Here is a 23,820-nt window from a genome sequence, read left to right on the forward strand (position 1 = left end):
ACAGACAGACAGGGTGGTGGTGAGGCCGAGAGTCCGACCGGCCTGTGCTGCTGACCGCCAGGCTTACCGATGGTAGCAGAGTGTTTGGGGCTGGAAGCAGACCCCTGCTGGTTAAAATGGTGGAGCAAGTTCCCAGCTGCAAAGAGAGCAGAGCCGACAAACTGATGGACAACCACTCGAGAGACACAGGAGGCGTGTCGAGTCAGCATTGTGTCAGTAAAGAACAGAGACAGAGGGTGAGACAGGACAGAGAGGAAAAGGACAGGAAGAGGAGACATCAGTCCCTCCAGGAATCAGCTTGTTTTTCTATTTTTGTTTTATTAAAACGGCAAAATTTTCGCCAATTGACTGAATCAAACTGCCAACGAGCTCATTGCAGAAGGTTCTCGACTTACATTAGAGTTCTGTTCCTACTGATCTACGCAAGTCGATTTTCACCATGAAACACAAACAAAGCTGTTCTATGCATCACGAAATCAATCAGTTCTTCATAAAGTCATGAATACCAACGACTTTCATGCATGTATGAATCATTTCACTAGAAGATAACAGAATATGTTGACCTGTTTCTACAACTTGATCTAATAAAGCTGATGTTCATCAGTGTTACTGTTCAGAGCATTTTATTAACCACGCCTGACGGGTACGTTGGCGGGGTTACTGTATTCGATGCGGTATCTCGCTAGGTAAGTATGTATGTATGTATGTATAGATGTATGTGTGTATGTCCAGTCCGATATCTCTGCAACCGCTGAAGTCAGGATAATCAAACTTGGCACTGAAGATCAGTCTAAGGTCCCCTGCTCAGTTGTGGAGTTAGAGGTCAGCAGATCAAGTAGGGAGGGAGATACGTACGATGATCAAAATTGATACATATTGCATCAGTTGTATAGGGAGGACAGGGTTTTCGCCAGCAGAGGGCGTGGTTCTGCCCTCTACTGAGGGCTCATCTAGTTAAATCTAATTTTACTTCCACGGTGTGTTGTCCTTAAAGCAGAATTATTGATGTACTTTCATTTTGAAAAGCCTTTATTTTGAAGTTGTCTGTTGACAGTTGTCACTTCCTGTCTGCTATTTTGATGTTTAGCTTTTAGCTTTTCTGCACGTCTCTCTACTTTGTAAATGAGGCGATGTTGTAGGTAATTAACTTCATCTTAGGACTTACTGGTTCAGTCAAAAGGATTTATTGACACGTATTATTGTTGTTTTATTCTGTTTTTGTTGCAGTTTTCACTCTGTAATGGGGATCATGAGCCACAGTAAAGAAGTCAAGTTTGCTACGACTCATGATTCATTCTGCAAACACGAGTTTAACTAGTTGGATGGAGACGGCTTTCCTTTTCTTCCAGCATCAGGAGAGTCTGACTTTACGCTGGGAGCCATAATGAAGGACAAAAGGTCAGTGAATGCAGCACAATCCCAGGTGGAGTACAACCAGAGAATGGAGACAAAGCCGTCTGATAGCACCGTGTGACGACGTATTCATCCGCTCCACTCATTAAATAGTTCCACGTAACCAGTTCTGACGTAACAATGAAACGCTGTAAGTCGAGGACGTTGTAAAACGAGGACCTCTTGTAGATGTTTTCTTATCATTTGGCAGAAGGGCAAAATCCTGAGTGGAGGGTTTTATTCTGCATTTCAGTAGATATCCAACAATAAGTCAATTAATCGAATCTCTACTCTTGCAGGAAACCACTGATCATTTAAGTTCTTTTTTTTAGCACAAAATACGATTACTTGCTGCTTCTGGCTTCTAAAAAGCGACGATTTTGTGAGGAAAAGGTGACGAGTAGCTGACTTTTTGGATTACCAGTTCAACAAAACAACACATTTAAATTCTCACTTTCATCGTTTTCTGACTTTTCTGACATCAAATAATCAATTAAGAAAAACCATCTACAGATTTATCAACATGAAGTAAACATTACCCGAATCCTTAGCTGCAAAGAGATAATTCAATCTGATAATCACTGAGTTTTATGCATTTAAATGAAGCTGAATGAATAAAAAATAATTGTGTGTGTGTCAGTAAATGAAACCAAACACTCAGTTTTAGTAACACAAAGTCCTGCTACTCTTTGTATCACACGACAAAAAAAACAGCAGTAGAATAAAACAAAAATCCACTATTTTTTGGCACATTTCTCAGCAGAATTTGGTAGAATTTCAAGAAATATTTTTCACAAAGTCGAGGAACAATTCCTGGAGAGACTGGAAGAAGAGAGCTTGTTTCAGTGAAAGAGCGACAGAGAGACAGAGCAGCAGAAAGAGAGAAATCGTGTGCTGTAATCGTACGTTTTCACTGCAACATTCACCTCCACAAAGACAGTAAAGGCTCCGAGATGAGATCCATTTGTAACCATCACTTCGACTGCACAGTTGTTGGCCTGAGCTCAGTTTTTATCTCTCTAGAAGCAACACAAAGCTGCTGCGTGTGGGCAGCATATGCATTTAAATAAGACAGCAAACATGTTGAATCTGTTTGGATTCTGCTGCTAGAATCCTGTTTGCACCAAACCAGAGCTTTTAAAGTTTATCAGACGCAGCATTTCTGCAGAGAAATGAAAAGGAAACAGTAGGGCTGCACAAAATGACCATCACAATTATTCTGATCCACAGAAAGATCATTTATCATCATTATTAATTATTCACTGAGCTGAATTCAGAGCATCTCTTAGAGGCTAAATATAAATTAAACTACATCCAAAATGCTTTACTTTCTTAACATGTGGGTCAATCTATAACTGAGGGACTTCTGAAATCCATGGGATATATCTTGCACACATTTGTATTAAAAGTAAAAAACAATGATGAAACTTGTCCTAAATGACTCAAAAATTACCCCCAAAAGACACAAAAATGATCCAAAATGAAGAGAAAAGGTCCAAGCTGACACAAAACTTGTTGAAAATGAGAAGAAAATGAACCAAAATGACTCAAAATTAACCAAAATGACTAGAAATTTATCACAAAGACAAAATCCAAACTGATATTAAACTTGTTGAAATTGACAATAAAATTGTCTCAATTGACTCAAAATTTGTGTGTGTCAGTCTATAACTGAGGCATATATTTGCATACATTTTTATGAAAAGTTAATACTACTGTTTTTATGTTCATTATAATCATGTATTTACTAATTCCATCATTATTTATTATGAAAACAATCACTTATCAATAAAACAATGACTGGATATCAATAAAAAGTCAACTATGATACAAAAGTCCCACAATTACTTATTGACCCGTCTATTTATTAATGGATAGTAGAATTCACAGATGTTCCCTAAACGCCTCACGTGCACAGAGAAGCTTCTAGTCTCCACTCATTTACTGCAGAGAGCTGCGAGACCAAAAATTAGCTCTAATTATTTGTGCAGCCTCAGAGATCCACCTGTGATAGCAGCAGCTCCAGTCAGCACACTGGAGCATTTTACTTTGAAATACTGAAGAGACGAAAGAGCACAGAGCTGCTCAGAGTTCAGAGGTTCAGTTACCACAACATCACAATGATCAGTGTTTCTCCATGTCTGTCTAGATTAGTAAACAAGCCAACAAGATGAGTGAGAAAGAGGAAACAAACAAAGTTAGTCACATTCCTCTGGACATAACACATTTTTTGGTTCAGAAATAGGTCAAATTTAATCTATAATAATTCATTTTAATACATATAAATGCTCAGTATTTCTGCAGGCTCCAAGAATCTTATATGAGGTTGAAATCTTACTAATCTAAGTGCAACGCTTTAAAACACAGAATCGGTAAAGGTGAATAAACACAAGAGGAAATAAAAAAACGTGAGCTCATGTCATTTCTTTCACTGAGATTATTCATCAATAATTCAATAAGTATATTTGCTCTGCAGTGTTTAGTGTGTTAAAGATGTTGACGTGAGACCTGAAAAAAGGCACGACAGGAGGTCCTCGAGTTACGTCAGAGTTACGTTCCTACAGATCGATGCATTCAAATTTCACCCTAAGTCGGAACTCCGGCTAAAATGTGAACAAATCCGTTCCATGCATCTCGAAATCCATCAGTTCTTCATAAAGTCATGAATACCAACGACTTTCATGCATGTATGAATCACTTCACTTGAAGATAACAGAACATGCTGACCTGTTTCTACAACTTGATCTAATAAAGCTGATGTTCATCAGTGTTACTGTTCAGAGCATTTTATTAAATCTAATTTCACTTCCATGGTGTGTTACACTAAAGGCAGAATTATCAATGTGGTTTTATTTTGAAAAAGCCTTTATTTTGAAGTTATCTGTTGACAGTTGTCACTTCCTGTCTGCTATTTTGATGTTTAGTTTTTCTGGACGCACGTCTCTCTACTTTGTAAATGAGTCGATGTTCTAAGTAATTAACTTCATCTTAGGACTTTACTGGTTCAGTCAAAAGGATTTATTTACACGTATTATTGTTGTTTTATTCTGTTTTTGTTGCAGTTTTCACTCTGGTTGTAATGAGGGCCAAGAGCCACAGTAAAGAAGTCAAGTTTGCTGCGACTCATGACTCATTCTGCAAACACGAGTTTAACTAGTTGGATGGAGACGTTTTCCTTTCCTTCCAGCATCAGAAGAGTCTGACTTACGCTGGGAGCCATAATGAAGATAAAAAGTTAGTGAATGTAGCACAATCCAAGGTGGAGTACAACCAGAGAATGGAAACAAAGCCGTCTGATAGCGCCGTGTGACGACGTATTCATCCGCTCCGCTCATTAAATAGTTCCATGGAACCAGTTCTGATGTGACGATGAAACGCTGTAGGTTAAACAGAGGACCTCCTGTATCACCATTGGTGTCAGCTAGCCAATCAAACTGTTCGTTTAACCTGAACATGGTGCCGTTCTTTATGTTTTACTCATACATGGTGTTCAGCATGGATCTCTCACTACTTACTGCGGTTGTCTTTGATCTGCAGGATGGGCGTGTAGACGTTTTTGGACGTGCGTCCGTCTGAGGTGGTGGTGGTCAACACCGTGGTGTTGTTCCTCTCTCCCTGCTGCACAGGACTGGACTGGTGACGTAAGATGTCCACCAGAGATCTGACTCAGCAAAGGAGGGATGGAAGGAGTAGAGAGGGAGGAGGAAAGTCAGACAGGCGAGGGAAAGGGAAGATGAAAACGAGAGGGAAAAGTTAAAAGACTAAACTGACACCCACTCTGGAAGCTCCGTCGTTAGTGAATTTTACATCAGCTTCAGATCAATGAAAGCTCATCTCATCATGATTGAACTCAGATCACCCATAGTTACTGTAAAAAACTAAAACTTGCTGGTTTTGTGGTAAAGTCCTAGCAGCTGTGGTCACCTGAACGCTTCCGCAAAATCATGATTAAACAGTTTTTTGCACTAAAATTATGACAATGTTTTACAGTGTAGGTGCCAGACTTATGTATTCCAAGCTTTTCTAAGCAATCTTAAATTCTTAACTCTGTTTCAGAACGAGCTCTTTTTTTTTTTTTTAAATTAAAAGCACTTGTCTTCGGTTTTCGGGACATTCTGCCAACAGTAAATGTGATTTCAGTGCAAGATTTACATAATTCAATCGTCCCAAGTGTGCAAAGATATCCAGTATATTAATATACAATAGTGTTGGACAGGACTGCCTTCAGAAATATTTACATCTGCTGGTTTGGAATACCTTATCTAAAGTTCATTAAAACAAGCTGATGTTAAACTATAGATCCATCAAGAGAAACTGAATTTTCTGCTGACGAGCTCCATGTTGATTGTGTCTAACAAACTCGATTACATCTGCTAGCGGACCAAACCAAACACCAAAACACAGCTAAGAACGCCCCTGATTTTTAAGGGTAATAGTTCCAGTGATTTACTTCTGGTTGACACGGTAGCATCATCGTTTATTCTCCGCTCTCACCTGGGCATGTTGATGTCTCGGTTGCGAGGCCGGCGTGCCACCTTGCTGAAGGCGATCCTGACGCCCACGGCCACCACCAGAGTGAAGGAGATCACCCCTCCAATTACGTAGGCCGTACTGTTGACGGAAGAAAATTAACTCAGGTCACTCTGCAGTGAAGGAGAACAGGAAGCTGACGAAAGGTGGCCTCTCATAGGTTGTTTATAATGCAGAGAAAAATGAGCCCACAGTGAGAGAACATTTAACGAGGAGATCCTACATCCAGTCTGTATTCTCTCTGCCTCGCTGTGGGACTGTACATTTTCTTTACTGTTGCGTAGTACAAGAGAAAAATGCACGTGCAAAATCTAAACATGTAGCAAATAAGAGGGCAGGTGATGTAATTGAGGTATTTTAGGCCCGTTATGTACTTTAAACTGCCATCATGTTAATCTCAACCTTCGATCAAAGAAACAACAATTTATGTTGGATAAACTGAGGCAAAACTGGACACCAGACTCACATATTTTGGGACTGTCCAAAACTGAAACTATTTTGGGATTCAGGTGGAAATAAGATCCATTTTAAGTGTAGATGTGCCACCGGAGCTGTTGCTATATAATCGGTTCTATTCCAGAGGAAGTAATGGATAAAAAAAGGCATATCTACTAAATATCCTACTACTGGTGGTAAAGAAAATAACAACCTTACCTCCCACCCTCCACCAATGGAGAGAGATTAAAGAAAGTGCATTCAATGGAAAAAATAACAAAAAAAGCTCCATTAGAAGTCCAGTTCCTCTGTGAATCTATGGGCTCCTGTTAATGTTTAATTTAACATAGTAGACAGTCTAGGGGAGATGTTTTTGCAGATGTAAGGATATTTGTGTATTTCTACATGTTAGTGAGCAGATCTGACTTTTCCACAGCGCGTTATTTTGCCGTCTCCTGATAAACTACCGTACTTTTCCTCAGGCTGTGTTCGGTGAGTCCAGACTCTGACCTGCTGTTCTGCTGCTGCAGCGTCTCAAAGTCCGGGTCGGGCTTGTTTCCGGTGGGCACCGTGACCGTGACCTGGGGGTCGGCCCAGACCGGGGAGATGTAGTTGTTGCAGGAGTCCTGGTCCAGCCGGTTCCTCTGGTGCTCGCAGCAGAACCGGTAGTGGCACGTTCCACAGCAGTAGATGTAGCTGCCCTGGGAGCAGTTGAAGGTGCTGTCGAAGTGCCCCATCACGTCAAAGTACCCCCTGTGGAGTAAAGAGTAGGAGAGGCAAACTAAAGATGGGCCACAGGGTTCGATAGGAAGCCAGGCCGGGGGTGGAAGGAGGCAGGAGGGAGCATCCTGACAGTCAGAGGAGGGAACGTTTTAGTGGACATCAGCAAAATGTTGGTCCATGTCTGGGGCAGTTTTCCAATCAGCTCAGGGATCCAAACCCTTCAAATTTGGCCATAATAAATTCTACATTAACTTAAAACCCACTGGCAGGTATGAAAGGCATTATATCTACAAAAAATTACAAAAACAACACTATTTATCACCAGAAACTGTCTGAAATACTCATCAGTTTCATTCAAAAAACAACCAAATCTAAGCTTAAAATCCTATTTCATAAACTCACTTTATTCTACATTTCTCCCTTAAAATGTAATAAAATAAACAGGTTTCTCTGACAAGTTTCTGCAAAAGAATAAAAAAATCCTGCACTCCTCTGCACTTTTGACAAAGCCAGTGATTCTTCTATAAGCTCTGATCGATCTACACGAAGCAGAAAGGAAACAAATCCAGAATGTTTAGCAGTAAAACAGCGTCAGACTGCATTAAACAGATTTCTGAGTTTTCTGTCCTTCGAGTCATGATTGAGCTGTTTCCATGGAGGAGCAGGACTTTATACTGCAGTGAAAAATGAGCCAACAGCGACTAAAAATGCGACAGGAGGAGTTCAGAGGTTTTAAGTGACACAAACGTGCCTCCTTGGCTCTGTAAGGAAAAACACACGAGAGGACTCATTTTCAGAACAGCTGGTAGCAGCGGGAATGAACGACATGAGACATGACCCATGCTAACGCTGCAGCACTGCAGGAATGTGTCCGCTAGATCCAGCAATGCCCCACATCCATTCATTGTTCATGTTTCATGCCGGTCCGGTTGGGGTGCGTTTCTAGCTGCGATCCGGTGCGTCTCCCTGCAACTCATTTGCAAAAAGTACACTTGACTTCTACTTTATGCAAATTCGATGTGGCGTGTGGAGATCTGACGCATCGCGAACCTTTGGTCAAACGTCTAAATTAGCCCTTTTGTTCAGACATAAGGAGCACAGATGGATGTTGATTACCGTCTTGACAGTTCCGGTAAAAACTTTCTTGTTCTTCGGAAGCGTCTCACTGACAGCGTGTGACGCGTCATGCTGTCAAATTTGGTAAGAAAATTCTTGGAAATATTTTCAAAATATGAGTAAAAATCTTCCAAAAATTCCTACAAATATCTAAAGTCATATTTTTTTCACACATTTTCAAACTTCAAATTTGCAAAACGTTCAGGACAAAAATTCCAATAATTCCTTAAAAGTTCTCCTCAAAAGTGTTATGTATATTAAAAAAAATCCCCCAAATTTGGCAACAAAATAATTCTTGTAAAAACATTGTTTCCTTGCCTGGAAAAAAATCCAGAAATTCACCAAATAAATTTCCCAAATTTCTGAAAATTTGCAAAATCTTCAGGATGAAAATTTCAATAATTCCATAATTTAAAAAAAAAGAAAGAAACCCTCCAAATATGGCAAGAAAATTCTTGTAAATATTTTTTAAAAAATTATGAAAAATCTTCCAGAAAAAAATTCCTAAAAATATCTCAAGTGATTACATATGAATATTCTCTGGGTTTGAATCATTTTTTACTGGAGGTGTCATGTTTTAAGGTAGGAGCACCTCTAGATAAATGTTTTGGGTCGCTCTATTCTGCAGGGTTCTCCAGCAGCAGAACGTAGAACAAAGAAAGCTTTATAGACCAAACGAGCAGCACGTTAACAGAAACCGCTGAGGCCTGTGTTGGATCTCTCTCTTATTAGAGCTGAACTGACGGCCGTAGTGTGTGTGGCTCGCCAACACACAACTGATTTAGAGCTGATTATGTGTCGCCTAGCAACAGCAAGACGCCTCTCAGTGCAAAATATGAGCTTCGGCGAGATCAGGATCAGGGCTGCAGGAGGAGAATCATGATGTCTTTATCTCTTCAACACACTACTAAAATAAAGGAGAGCTGTGGACGAGGTGCAGCCCTTCAGCCCTGAACTTCTTCAAAGGTCAACTCTGCTTATTTTATTCAGCACACCTAAGGCTCACGTTTGTGACTTTTACTGAGATTTTAATTTCATTTGGACAGAGAGGAACAGAATAGCACAGGTTTATTCTGCATTTTATGTGCCTTTCACTTCGGAGTTGTTGCAATTTTGGCAGATTTTCTGATTTTGTTTCGTTTGAAAATGTGGAAAAAAAATATTTTCACAGTAAAATTTCTGGTGTCCACATTTTCAATATTTTTGGGAAATTTTTGAAAATGTTTTGGTGGAAAAAGACGTGTTAAAAAATGTTTCTTTAAAAACATTCAGAGAATATTCTTCAAGAAAATATTAGAACTTTTACTGACATGTATGTAATCACTTTAGATATTTATAGCTTTTTTTGGAAGATTTTTACACATTTTTGAAAATATTTACAAGAATTTCCTCACCAAATTTGGGGGATTTTTGAAATAATTTTTTAAGGAAAACTTTTCTTTAAGAAGAAAATTCCAATAACTCAAACTTAAAGTTTGAAAATGTGGGAAAAAACATTTTCACAGTGAAATTTCTGATGTCCACATTTTCAACATTTTTGGGAAATCTTTGAACATTTTTTGATCAAAAAAAAGAAATGTTAAAAATTTTTCTTAAGAACATTCACAAAACAAAAACAACCAAAATCCAGTGAAATTCGCTGGACTTTGGTTGATTTTTATGTGAATGTTTTACTGATATATATATATATGTAATCACTTTAGATATTTATAGGGGTTTTTTTGGAACATTTTTACTCATTTTTTGAAAAACTTCTACAAGAATTTTCTTGTCCAATTTGGGAGATTTTTTTAAAATAAAAATTTTAAGGGAAATTTTTAAGGAATTATTGGATTTTTCTTTCTGAAAGCAAATTTTCAAAAAATTTGGGTTTTTTTCGGCTGCATTTTTGGATTTTTTTCAGACAAGGATATAATATTTTTTGGTGCCCGTAAATGAAAACAACAGGAGGGTTAAAAGGGAGGATGTTAACGGGTTAACAGGCAGAGAAATGTCAGAGTAGGAGGTGTGCGTTTGGATTACAGCTGACAAAAACTTATTTGCATTTCTAAAGATATATTTATTAGCACGTATCCTCAGTCTCCTGGTCTAACAGCTCATGAGGTAGGAGTGAGTGGAGGCAAACAGGTCCTATAGCTCCATGCTGCTTCTCCCACCTTTCAACAACACAGTTAAGCTGCATGTATATTATTTATGTGCTTCTCATAACTAAATCTCACATCGTGTATTAACTCTCTGAACCCCAAAAAACACCAGTGGCTTTGAAGGACATTTTTTTTCTTTATATTGCAGTAATAATGAGCCCACAGTGAGTAAAAATGTGACACACACTGTTTGAGTTAGACTCAGAAACATGCTGCGTCATCTTCACACTGACTTTAACTCTGCAAGACTCAAATATAGGAAAAAATGAGCAACAAAGAAATAAAATTAAAAAAACACATTATACATACACTATCAGTAAAAAGTTCAGACACACTTTCATTTGAGAAAGTGAGTGTGTATATATATATATATATATATATATGCCAAAATATAGAAAAAAATTACTAAAAAATTTGCAAAAATAATGTATATTTAAAACATATATACAAATAATAGAAAATATTAAAAAATAAAACTGATGTATTTTTGGTTTTACAGGGTTAAACACTCAAAAATAACTGAGGATTTTTGGAAAAGAAAATTAACAACATTAAAGTCTGATCACACCTGTCGTGTTCCTACCTGCACACGTCCACGTCCACCAGCTGTCTGGGGGGCGGAGCCACCTGGGCGGCTCCCAGCGGGGGCTTCAGGGCGTCTGCCGTCACGTTCCTTGGCAACATGGTTTGAGGGAGGGGCTTTGGAGGCAGCTCGGCCACCACCGGCGGGTCGTCCCCGTCCTCCACCTCGGCTGCTTTCGGCGCCACCTTGGGTCCGACGGGCGGCGGTGGCAGTGGAGGCTTGTAGCCGGTCAGCAGGAACAAGGTGGCGCTGGCTTTCCCAGCCGCTGTGGAGCCGCCGGTCAGAGTCCTGACATCACCGTCGGCAGCGCGTCGCTCCGTGGTGATGGTTACCGTGGAAACAGCCAGGCAGCAGAAAAGCAGGAGAACGAGGGAGAAGCAAAACATCCCCTTTGTCGTCGCACGTCTCATTGTGTATCAAAGTTCTCGATCTGCTGTTAAAAAACTGATCAGAAATAGTTCCAGTCTGGTGTGAGCGGTCCTCCTTTGACTTATAAAAACCTTCAGTCTGATGAAGACAACGTTCAGAGGGCTTCTCAGCAGATGTTACATGAACGTGTTCAGCGTTTCACTCCTCCATCTGCATGTAAACATTTCTCCTTCCAGTCAGCAGCTTTTGTAAACATTGAGGTCTTTCAGAGTTTGTAGGCGCGATGCTAACTGCCTGTTCGATGGATCTGAAATCATAAAAACTGAATCGTTGGGTTCGTTTTAATGGCAGCGTGTGTTGGATGTTTAATTTTGGTCTGTTTGTTGACAAAGTGCCATTTTACAGTCCACTGGCCAGAACTCTAAATCTTCCAAACAGGCAGTATTTTCAGGTTTTCTGTAAACAAAATGAGAGCGAGAAAAGTGTAAACTCTTAATATAAAGAGCCTCTTCCTACTGAAGAGAGTTCTGCTGTTTATGGCACGAAAGTTACGATTCACATCAACGGAAATGGAACTGCGGTCTGTAAACATTTAGCGCTGTATGTAAACTTTGTAGATCTGATGAGCGTTGACGGATGCTGGATGTAATCTTCCTGGAGTTTGGCACTTCTGTTGGATAACCAAACGTGTTAAAATCTTACATGGAAACAAACAAAACGTCTTCTTTAGTAATCAAATTAAATATCACGCTCCGTGTGTGTTGAGCCTTGTAAACAACGAGCGGCGCTGGCAGCTTCACAGATCTCAGCTGTGCTTGGTGAACAAGCTAAGAGGAAGTCTGTGTGAATTTGGCACAAGCTGTGACTTTAATTTCTTTCACATCGATAAACAAACTCTCCCCTTCGAAAAATTTAGCGAATCGGTAAAGGTCAATATGCTGGAGCTTTTGGTTTGGATTTAAAAGTGTGACGAGTGCTGGCATGAAGCAGCATCAAATCTGTAGGAAAAAGTCCTTCCAGCTGCTACCAGAGGACGGCAGAGCAGACGTCAAGGCATTCATTAAAGAGCGATCGATAGCGAGGAAGGATTAGAAAAGTGAGGATCTATGTACGATCGATTCCCTTATGCGAGTGTCTCTGCTCTGAATTTAGCTTGGCCCAGCAGAAGAGGACGAAGGAGGGCTTGGGCCCGGTTCTAGCAGGGCAGCGAGGTTCTGCCCACAGAACAGACATGAAACTGTCCGGATTCATCCGTCAACGCAGAGGAACGCAGGGCGACGACGGGAACTCGATTCAGGACGGAGCACGATCCAGAAAAACGCGGGTAGAAAAAGTCAGAACTTACAAAGCCGTTTTTTCATCCAAACGTAGGAAACTTAGGGTCGTTTTCACGCTAGAAGTTTCTCCGTCGACTCCCTGAATGTGTGCGTGCACCAACGTTTGTTGAGGAAAACGCTGTGATGAGTTCAGTAGATGTAAAAGATATCCGTATGGCTGGTGTTTAGTATGGCTTTAGGTTATGTTCTTTTATCCTTTTTTATTTTTTACAAAACTGATCTCCTGCCACAAAAAATGCAAGTACAGTGAAAGGTTTTAAATTGCATGTTTGTCGTAGAGTAAAAGGAAGAATGCAAAAAGGTCGAAGAGGTCACTGGGAGTAGATAAAGGGGCCTTCAGGTGGTTCGGCGTGGTGTCACCGAGAGCCACATGTGGAAGAAACAGACGACGACGGAGAGCGAGAGGCGTCTCTCGTGTAAGGGACTGGAAGAAGGAGATAGGCAAAGTGTCGACAGTGTTTCACAGCGCAGACTGAAGCCTTAGAGATAGCAGCAGCAGCAGCAGCGGTGGCGTATTTATCAGGGTAGACGTGGCTCGTGTCGCCTGCCAGTCAAACGCCGTCCTGCCGAAGCGTTAAAGTGTTCAGACGGCGTCGGAGCGCAGCAGAAAGTTATCGCTGCTCACCACGCACCTCCTACAAGCACAGCATCGGCTGGAGGACGCGTATATAAAGCACTTTGAACCAATAATGCACTGATCATCGTCTCAGGAGGAAAAAAATCACGCAGTTTTAGCACTAAGAGCAGCAAACACTGACTGGAGACGATGGATAGAAACTATTAAACGAGATTTTAATGCGATGTGAGGTGTTGTAATGTGAGGGAGAAAAATAAAGCTGTGTGTTTGTTACTAAATCGGGTATTAAAAGTTAAACTCTTTATACGATGAATTGGAGATGTGTAAGATTTTTTGCTTCTTCTCTTGACACAGTCAGTTTGGCACCTGGTTTTGGTCTTGCTTGGAATAAAAACAAAAAAGTGTCAAAAACCGTGATCCCCACTACGTCAAAAATAAAAAATACTGTGGAAAAGCAGGAGGGACACTTAATGAGGAGCCTCGGCTTTGAAAGCAGCTGAAGATTCTGGATCAGACCTTCTATTCTGCTCCTCTCACAGCTTGACATCCACTCGTTCACCAGTTTTCACACTGGAAGAGAAGAACACAGCATGCAGGGCGTTTGTCAAAACACATTCAGAATCTGCAGCATTTATTTTTATATTTATTTCTTAGAAAGACAGTTTTTCTCTGTCATCTTTTTCCAAAAAGCCGAGGTAATTTTCCTAATATGATGATTAAACTACCTATTAAAACAGCTTTTGAACGGATATCTGTGGAGAAAATAAAACCCAGGTATTAGCATGATGAAGTCATTCTGATCAATGCCAACACATTTAGATTTGGAAAGTTTCCCTGTGATTGTAGGGTTCAATGTTGGCTAGTTTCCCTGTGATTGTCGGGCTCATGTTTGGCTAGTTTCCCTGTGATTGTAGGGTTCATGTTTGGCTAGTTTCCCTGTGATTGTAGGGTTCAATGTTTGGCTAGTTTCCCTGTGATTGTAGGGCTCATGTTTGGCTAGTTTCCTTGTGATTGTAGGGTCCATGTTTGGCTAGTTTCTCTGTGATTGTAGGGTCCATGTTTGGCTAGTTTCCTTGTGATTGTAGGGTCCATGTTTGGCTAGTTTCCCTGTGATTGTAGGGCTCATGTTTGGCTAGTTTCCCTGTGATTGTAGGGTCCATGTTTGGCTAGTTTCCCTGTGATTGTAGGGTTCAATGTTGGCTAGTTTCCCTGTGATTGTCGGGCTCATGTTTGGCTAGTTTCCCTGTGATTGTAGGGTTCATGTTTGGCTAGTTTCCCTGTGATTGTAGGGTTCAATGTTTGGCTAGTTTCCCTGTGATTGTAGGGCTCATGTTTGGCTAGTTTCCCTGTGATTGTAGGGTCCATGTTTGGCTAGTTTCTCTGTGATTGTAGGGTCCATGTTTGGCTAGTTTCCTTGTGATTGTAGGGTCCATGTTTGGCTAGTTTCCCTGTGATTGTAGGGCTCATGTTTGGCTAGTTTCCCTGTGATTGTAGGGTCCATGTTTGGCTAGTTTCCCTGTGATTGTAGGGCTCATGTTTGGCTAGTTTCCATGTGATTGTAGGGCTCATGTTTGGCTAGTTTCCCTGTGATTGTAGGGCTCATGTTTGGCTAGTTTCCCTGTGATTGTAGGGTCCATGTTTGGCTAGTTTCCCTGTGATTGTAGGGCTCATGTTTGGCTAGTTTCCTTGTGATTGTAGGGCTCATGTTTGGCTAGTTTCCTTGTGATTGTAGGGTCCATGTTTGGCTAGTTTCCCTGTGATTGTAGGACTCATGTTTGGCTAGTTTCCATGTGATTGTAGGGCTCATGTTTGGCTAGTTTCCCTGTGATTGTCGGGTTCATGTTTGGCTAGTTTCCATGTGATTGTAGGGCTCATGTTTGGCTAGTTTCCATGTGATTGTAGGGCTCATGTTTGGCTAGTTTCCATGTGATTGTAGGGCTCATGTTTGGCTAGTTTCCCTGTGATTGTAGGGCTCATGTTTGGCTAGTTTCCATGTGATTGTAGGGTCCATGTTTGGCTAGTTTCCCTGTGATTGTAGGGCTCATGTTTGGCTAGTTTCCTTGTGATTGTAGGGTCCATGTTTGGCTAGTTTCCCTGTGATTGTAGGGCTCATGTTTGGCTAGTTTCCCTGTGATTGTAGGGCTCATGTTTGGCTAGTTTCCCTGTGATTGTAGGGCTCATGTTTGGCTAGTTTCCCTGTGATTGTCGGGTTCAATGTTGGCTAGTTTCCCTGTGATTGTAGGGCTCATGTTTGGCTAGTTTCCCTGTGATTGTAGGGTTCAATGTTTGGCTAGTTTCCCTGTGATTGTAGGGCTCATGTTTGGCTAGTTTCCTTGTGATTGTAGGGTCCATGTTCGGCTAGTTTCCCTGTGATTGTAGGGCTCATGTTTGGCTAGTTTCCTTGTGATTGTAGGGTCCATGTTTGGCTAGTTTCCCTGTGATTGTAGGGCTCATGTTTGGCTAGTTTCCATGTGATTGTAGGGTTCAATGTTGGCTAGTTTCCCTGCGATTGTAGGGCTCATGTTTGGCTAGTTTCCCTGCGATTGTAGGGTTCAATGTTGGCTAGTTTCCCTGTGATTGTAGGGCTCATGTTTGGCTAGTTTCCCTGTGATTGTAGGGTTCAATGTTTGGCTAGTTTCCCTGTGATTGTAGGGTTCATGTTTGGCTAGTTTCCTTGTGATTGTAGGGTTCATGTTTGGCTAGTTTCCCTGTGATTGTAGGGCTCATGTTTGGCTAGTTTCCTTGTGATTGTAGGGCTCATGTTTGGCTAGTTTCCTTGTGATTGTAGGGTCCATGTTTGGCTAGTTTCCCTGTGATTGTAGGACTCATGTTTGGCTAGTTTCCATGTGATTGTAGGGCTCATGTTTGGCTAGTTTCCCTGTGATTGTCGGGTTCATGTTTGGCTAGTTTCCATGTGATTGTAGGGCTCATGTTTGGCTAGTTTCCCTGTGATTGTCGTAGCTCTGTTTATGCTTCCATTGTTTATTTTTCATGGATGAACTGATGACGTTTTATTCTTTTATTCTCGACGACTCACATACATCGTAGGCTGTGATTTAGCTGCGTTTTCATCGTCAATCTGCACAGAGCAAACTTCAAAGATTATTAGATTCTGTTCGTCCAGTGGAGCAAGCTGGGAACTTATAAGACTGTTAAAATCGTACAGTGAGGAGAGACCTTAAGAGAAGCAAAGAAACACCTAGAAACTGCTTTTAGTTCAGAGGGTTAAAGAAATGCACCAGAATTTAAACTGAGCAGGTATGAACATCTGTTATTCAGGATACTGGGATGGGGGGGGGGGGGGGGGGGGGGGGGGTAATTTCATACAGTCGTCTTTCAACTGAGGGATCTGCAGCACACTCTGCTCTCTACAACACATCTATCTAAAACATAAGCTGACAGAGGAGACGTGATCTGACTGTGATAAAAGAGAGCAGGCGACATGACGGATGCCATACGGACTCATCTGACAGAAGGGCAGAGGAAACAGAGACCACAGATGTGTGTTTACAGAATGAGGCCTACAGCGCAGAGTGGGAGGGGCTCGGCCTCAAGCTGCAAAAAAATAACACAACAAACCCTTATTTTCTTAATTATTACCTACAGCTCACAGCGCCAGACGTGATTTATTAGAAACGTTTCCACCTTTGATACCTAGTTAGGTCTACTGTAGAGTTTGTCGTTTTGCATCTCATTTTTGTAATATTTTGTCTTGCTTGTCTTGTTTTCTTGCTTATCTTGTTTTTTTTGTCTGACATTTGTCGTTTGTCTCAAGTTTTTGATGTTTTGTTTCTCGTTTTTGTCGTTTTGTGTCTCCTTTTGTTTTGCTTGTGTTTGTCCATTTTTTGTCGTTTTGTCCTGGAGAGATTGATTTATATCTTTGTATTAGTTTCCTTTGGCCGTGAACACGAGGTTTAACCCAAATAATAATGGAAAAAAGGTAATGTTGGACTCTAATGGTTGTTAAAGTCGCTGGATTTGTAAAGCTACAAACTCTCTTCAGCGTCCTTTATCTGAGCTGCTGACTGAACTCTCATTCTGAATGAAAACGCTCAATAAGATCGCTCTCCGACCGGCAGTAAACTGCGTATTTGCATTTCAACAGCCGGTTCTTCAGAGAAATGATCAGCTTATCGCTTCACATTACATACAGGAGAGTTTCCCAGCTGCAGTCTGACGGCATCAAGTCAATACTTTCAGCTCATTTAGTGATCGTCATTATTTGGATCGAGTAAAATCAGGTGTAAAAGTCATTTCTTCATCCATCGATAAACAGCTCTTCATACCTCCTGCTGCTTCCTCCGTTTACGGGTCACAGCCACAGGTCGTGACAATTAATCAAGCTCCGTTAATGCTGATTAACGACCAGTAAAACTGGAGTATTTCTGGTTTCTCATCACAGAACAGCTGATTACAGGCCTACAGGGACTCTGGGTGATGAAGTTATTACATCCAGGGATTTGCAAGTGATGAATACCGATTAAAAGAAGTGAATATGATCCAAATTCAACATGTAACTGCTGCTTTTTCTCAGAGCAAAGAGAAATGGCAGAGAATTAACGACACCTACAGCAGAAAGAGATGCAGCTCCAACAGCAAAACGAGACGAACTGCAAGGTAGGAATTAATTATTAAATCCAGAATGTAAGCCGAAGACAGAGACACATGAGAACAGGATGTTCCTGGGTTAGGGTCAGAGATGACAGGACTATTTCCTGAATCACAGCAACCTAAATAGTGCTCTCCGTTGGAAAGTTCTGGGCGCTCTGCTGCCTGACAGCCTGGCTTCACATCAGTGTGCCTCGACCCTCCCGGGGCTTTTCCGACCCGCTTCCTCAGATGTCGTAATTAAGAAGCCCCCGCTGACAAATAGCTCAACTTCCACTGGCTTTCTAGGCAGCAGGAGGACCGATTCCATCCAATAGAGACACAGGAAGTCCAAATAATAGGATTTCAACTTCATTATCAGTGTGTTTATTCAAGGATATCCTGCTCGTTATTCTGTATTAATCTAAGAGTCCGTGCATGTGGGTCAAACTTATGGAGATGGTGTGGTCACGAGTGCAATAAAACCCCTTAAAGACACGTTTCCTCCAGGAGAGTAGCAGCTGGGTCAATATGCAACTGACACTTATTGTAACATAGCTGACTGGTATCCTAGCTGCACAAAATGACAAAAAAAGGACACAAAATAACCACAGAAAAAAAAAACACAAAATAAGTCAATGAGACAGATAGTTATCATGTAAAGACACAAAATGCAGAGACAACAAAAAGTTAAAAAAGACCACAAAAACATCTAAAATTACCACAAACAGACTGAAAATTACCACAAACTGGTTCAAAACGACCACAAAAATGCACAAAACGATCGCAAAAAGATCTGAAATTCCCACAAAACAGACCACCTAAAAAGAAAAAAATGAGTGCACGACCCACAGAAAGACACATGGTCACCACAATGCACAAAATGACCACGAAATCACATAAAATGACCACAGGAAATACAAAATGAGTCAATGACTCTTAAATTATCCCAAAAAGAGAGAAAATGACCACAAACAGACTGATAATGACCAATAATGACCAGACAGAAAAACAAACTGACAAAGAAACACAAAAGACCCAAAATGACCGAGGGCTGGACCCGAATATCTGAATATTTGTTCGCTACGGCGGTATCCGGTTATTAATTTGGTATCCAAATAATCGCCCCCCCTGGTCGGACGTTACCGGGCTGAAAGAATATGCTGCGTTACTGTCTTCCTTCCGCCCACATCGGCTCATCCCGTCCTGTGATCACATAAACATATATGTCTATAACATATACACGTGTCTATGTGATCACCCCCTCCTCCCCCTAGACGAAAATATTCGGAGTTCGTCTCTTCCCTTCGCCTTCGGCCCACTTCGGCTCATCCCATCGTGTTCAGCTCATCTCGGCTCATCCATTCCTGTTTCTTACCACCACCTGAATGACCGGGTTGCTGCAGACTCTGACGTCATGCTTCACTTTGTTGCATAAACACAAGACAAGATGCTGAAGACCTCCGCTGTTTGGGAATTCTTCAGTTTAACTGAAGACAAAATGAAGGCATAATTTAGATCCGAGACCAGACGAACGGATCCGAATATTCAGGCTGCCGCCGCCGCCTCCCCCCCCCAAATATTCGGAGGTCAGAAACCACTATTTGGACCAGCCCTAAAACGACCAAAGAAAAACACAAAACGATTCAATGAGACACTTGATTATCACGTAAAAAGACAAAATGACGAGCCACACAAAACACCTACAAAAAGTTGCAAAATGACCACAAAAAGAACTAAAATTCCGAGAAGAGAAGAGAAGAGAAGAGGAGAGGAGAGGAGAGGAGAGGAGGAGAGTTTATTGATCTCACAAAGGAGAAATTTACAGTTTCAGAGCTCTTAGGAACAAACATAAATACATCAACTAGCTCCCAAAGGGGACCTATGCAGCCGAGCCCTCATGCTAAGAAAGAACTCTAACCTTCATCATTGTGTGTGTCCTCCACCTCCTCTATACATCCTAACCTGTCTGTGTGTCCTCCACCTCCTCTATACATCCTAACCTGTCTGTGTGTCCTCCACCTCCTCTATACATCCTAACCTGTCTGTGTGTCCTCCACCTCCTCTATACATCCTAACCTGTCTGTGTGTCCTCCACCTCCTCTATACATCCTAACCTGTCTGTGTGTCCTCCACCTCCTCTATACATCCTAACCTGTCTTCCTGTTGATCTCGGCCAGCTGTCTTGCTGCGTGCGCGGCACACGTGCATGGATTTGTCCTGCTGCCTATATGCCTGCTGCGCTGCCTCCCTGCCAGGAGCATGTTCCACAGTCCTGGCACACGAGACGGTGCTCTATAGCCGTGTCCCATTTAACACGCCTCACACTGGAATATATAATTCATGCAGACTGTTCACACAAAAATGTGCTCTTTTGTTCAGGTGGTTCATGTGACCACAAAGGTCAGACTGCTTCTCTACAGTATTTATACTTAGTGATATAAGCATTAAACTGTGAATGGAGCCGCATCATCTCCAGGTACATTTTTGTCACCCAGTGTGAACACAAAACGGACCTCATCCTGCCAGAAATCAGCATTTAGTGCAGTCAGTGCTGGAAAATACTGGTCCATCACACATACAGTGGTGGAAAAAGTGGACCACAAAAAGAGCTAAAATTACCACAAAACAGTCTGAAAATTACCAGAAAAGAAACAGAATGAGCACAGACACGCAAAACAACCACAAAAAGACACAAAATGACCACAAAAAAAAAAAAAAAAACACAAAATGAGTGACACATAATTATTATTTAAAGACACAAAATAACTCCAAAAAAACTGCAAAATGAAAAACAAAAGTACTTAAAATTATCACAAAAAGGCTGAAAACGGAGTCAGAAAATGCACAAAACGACCACAGAAAGACCTAAAATGAACACAAAACGGACTGAAAATGACCAAAAGAAAAAAAAACAACAAATGAGCAGGTCATGTGATCTGGAATTAACACACTTCCTGGAGAGTGTTTTTGGAACGGGGAACTTAGTGGGAAGGGATTTAATTTGTTATTTTCCATATAAAATTTGATATATTGCCAAAAAAATAAATATTTGTCCTGATTATCTCACCTTAATGAAAAGAACACAATCCAATCTATTTGTGAATCAGCTCATTTTATTATTGTTTAGCTCATTAGAAGGTGGTTGGTGTTAAATTCAGACATTATTTAGTTGATATTTTAGTGATATCCAGTCATTTTAATAAGTGTTTGTTTCCATAATAAATAATTATGGAATTTGGAAAGACGTGATCATAATGAACATAAAAACATTCGCTTTTTACTTTTAATAAAAATTTATGCCAGATATATCCCATGGACTCAAAATTCCCACAGTTATAGATTGACCTGGACAATTTCAATCATTTTGGATCATTTTCTTGTCATTTTCAACAAGTTTTAATTCGGCTTGGATCTTTTCTCATCATTTTGGATCATTTTTGAGTCATTTTTGGACAAATTTCGAGTCATTTTCATCAAGTTTTATGTCAACTTGGCTCTTTTCTCGTCATTTTGGACCATTTTTGTGTCTTTGGGATAATTTTCGAGTCATTTAGGACAAATTTTTCTGTTCTGTATAATATATGTATAAAATATGCTAATGTAAATCTAACATACGTAAAGCAAACCAACATGTTATGTGTCTAGTGTGTTCTGGTGAGGTAAAACATTCATTTTATTTAAATAGCACTTTAAGGCCCTTCCTTATCTACAGTAATTTACACAAAACCGCAGAGATCCCAAAGAAAACCCACTTCAAAATGTGGTTATTTTAAGCAGCACTGTGTTACAAAACCTAAACGTATGAGTAATGCTTCCCTGAGTGATTCAAACATCCAGAGATGAGCTGCCAGTTTGTCAACTCTCTGCCATATTGTGCTTCGTTTACAACCTGAAGTTCAGAAAGCACATATGTCTGGTCACACGCTGACTTGACTTTGGTCATTTTCACGGTAAGACGACACTTTTTGTGTAGCTAGAATCAATTCAAGTCATAAACATGTTTCAGTCTGTGGTTTACATTCAGGCTGGATAATATAACATTTTAATTTAACACGATTATATGTTGACATTTGTGCAATTTGATCACATATTTACTAAATAAATACTGCTGTCTGAGGTAAGTATGTTACCTTTTTCCAGCAATTTATCATAAAAGTGCCAAACAGCTCCTCAAATGTTAATATTTCGTAGCGTTTTTCTATTCCAAATTGAATGTAACAGAAATCCAGCAAATTTCGCCGGATTTTGGTTGATTTTTAACATGAATGTTTGTAAAAAATATCAGAAGTTTTACTGATATGTATGGAATCACTTTAGATAGTTATTTATTTATTTGGAAGATTTTTACTAATTTTTTGAAAATATTTCCAAGAATTTTCTTGCCAAATTTGGGGGATTTTTTTTTAAATAAAACTTTTAAGGAATTATTGGAATTTTTTTCCTGAAGGTTTTGCAAAGTTTCAGAAATTTTTTTTGCAGAATTTTTAGGATTTTGTTAAGACAAGGAAACTATATTTTGGTGTCCGTGAAAGAGGACAACAGGAGGGTTAAAATGTGAGCCTTAATTTCTGCCTTCCTGTACTACAGCATGTGTTTACAGTGGACTGTCTGTCTCGCTGCTCTACGCCTGACCTTCCTTTAAAGATACAGCAGCTTCCAGGCAGGCAGCGAGTTCAACCAAACCCCCCATAAACATACATGTGCGCGCACACACACACACACATGTGCACCGTCTCTCCTCCATCTATCCCTCCATCCATTCAGTCCCTCCCTCTCTGGCAGTGCGTGGGGTGAAGCATCTCTCTTAGAATAGCACTGCAGCATTGAAAGGAGAGAAAACAAAAAAAAACACAAAAGGACCAAAAAAGGCTGAAAAAGACACAAAATGACCACAGAAAAACACAAAATGAGTCCGTGAGACATAAAATTTTCACAGAAAGATACAAAATCATGAGAAACACACAATATAACTACAAAAATTAATCACAAAATGACCACAAACATGTTAAAAATGGCCACAAAAACTCACAAAATGACTACAAACACACATGAAATGGTCAGGAAACAGTCAGAAAATGACCAAAAAAGAAATAAAATTAGCAGACACACAAAACAACCACAAAAAGACACAACATGACCACAAAAAATGCACAAAATGACACAAAAGACACAATATGAGTCAGTGAGACAAAATAATCATAAAGAGAGACAAAACGACCACAAAGGCTGATAATGGCCAAAAATGACCACAATAAAACACAAAATGACCACAAAACACCTAAAATTACCACCAAACGACCTAAAATGCCCACAAAACAGTCTGAAAATGACCAAAAAAATAAATAAAATGAGCACAAAGACACATAAAACAACCACAAAAAGACACAACATGGCTTCAAAAAGACCTAAAATGATCACAAGAAGACTAAACATGGCCACAAAAAGACCTAAAATGCCCATAAAACAGTCTGAAAATGACCAAAAAACAAACAAAATGAGCACAAAGACACACAAAACAATCACAAAAAGACAAAACATGGCTTCAGAAAGACCTAAAATGATCACAAAAAGACTAAACATGGCCACAAAAATTCACAACATGACCACAAAAAGACCTAAAATGCCCATAAAATAGACTGAAAATGACAAAAAAAAAACAAACGAAATGAGCACAAAGACACATAAAAGAACCACATAAAGGCATAAGACGACAAAAAGACCTAAAATGATCACAGAAAGAATAAAAATGGCCACAAAAAATGCACAAAATGACCACAAAAAGACCTAAAATGCCCATAAAGCGGACTGAAAATGACCAAAAGAGAAATGGAATGAGCACAAAGACACACAAAAGAACCACAAAAAGACACAACATGACCACAAAAACACACAAAATGACAAAAAAAAAAAAAAGACTACAGAAAAACTTCCCATCATTCTGGACTAATTTTCTGTAATTACGGATCATTTTCAAGTCATTTTGGACAACTTTCTTGCCATTTTTAACAAGTTTTATGTCAGCTT

At 40.2% G+C, this 23,820-nt stretch overlaps 1 protein-coding gene across 2 annotated transcripts in view; it reads right to left on the reverse strand.

The window, feature by feature from the left end:
* Positions 1-23,820, reverse strand: part of shisa7b (shisa family member 7) — a 58,568-nt gene that overhangs the window by 20,081 nt on the left and 14,667 nt on the right. Inside the window, exons 3-7 of one of the 2 annotated variants that reach the window (XM_022193874.2) lie at positions 10,924-13,776; positions 6,868-7,110; positions 5,887-6,003; positions 4,908-5,053; positions 68-136 (exon numbers count right to left, since the gene is read on the reverse strand). In XM_022193874.2, coding sequence (XP_022049566.2) covers positions 68-136; positions 4,908-5,053; positions 5,887-6,003; positions 6,868-7,110; positions 10,924-11,333 — 985 coding nt within the window. In that variant the 5' untranslated portion in view covers positions 11,334-13,776. The remainder of the gene's footprint in view (positions 1-67; positions 137-4,907; positions 5,054-5,886; positions 6,004-6,867; positions 7,111-10,923; positions 13,777-23,820) is intronic. The other variant, XM_051955977.1, reaches the window with a different exon arrangement.

This window comes from Acanthochromis polyacanthus, chromosome 11 (genome assembly GCF_021347895.1).
Source record: "Acanthochromis polyacanthus isolate Apoly-LR-REF ecotype Palm Island chromosome 11, KAUST_Apoly_ChrSc, whole genome shotgun sequence".
NCBI classification, from domain to species: Eukaryota; Metazoa; Chordata; class Actinopteri; family Pomacentridae; genus Acanthochromis; species Acanthochromis polyacanthus.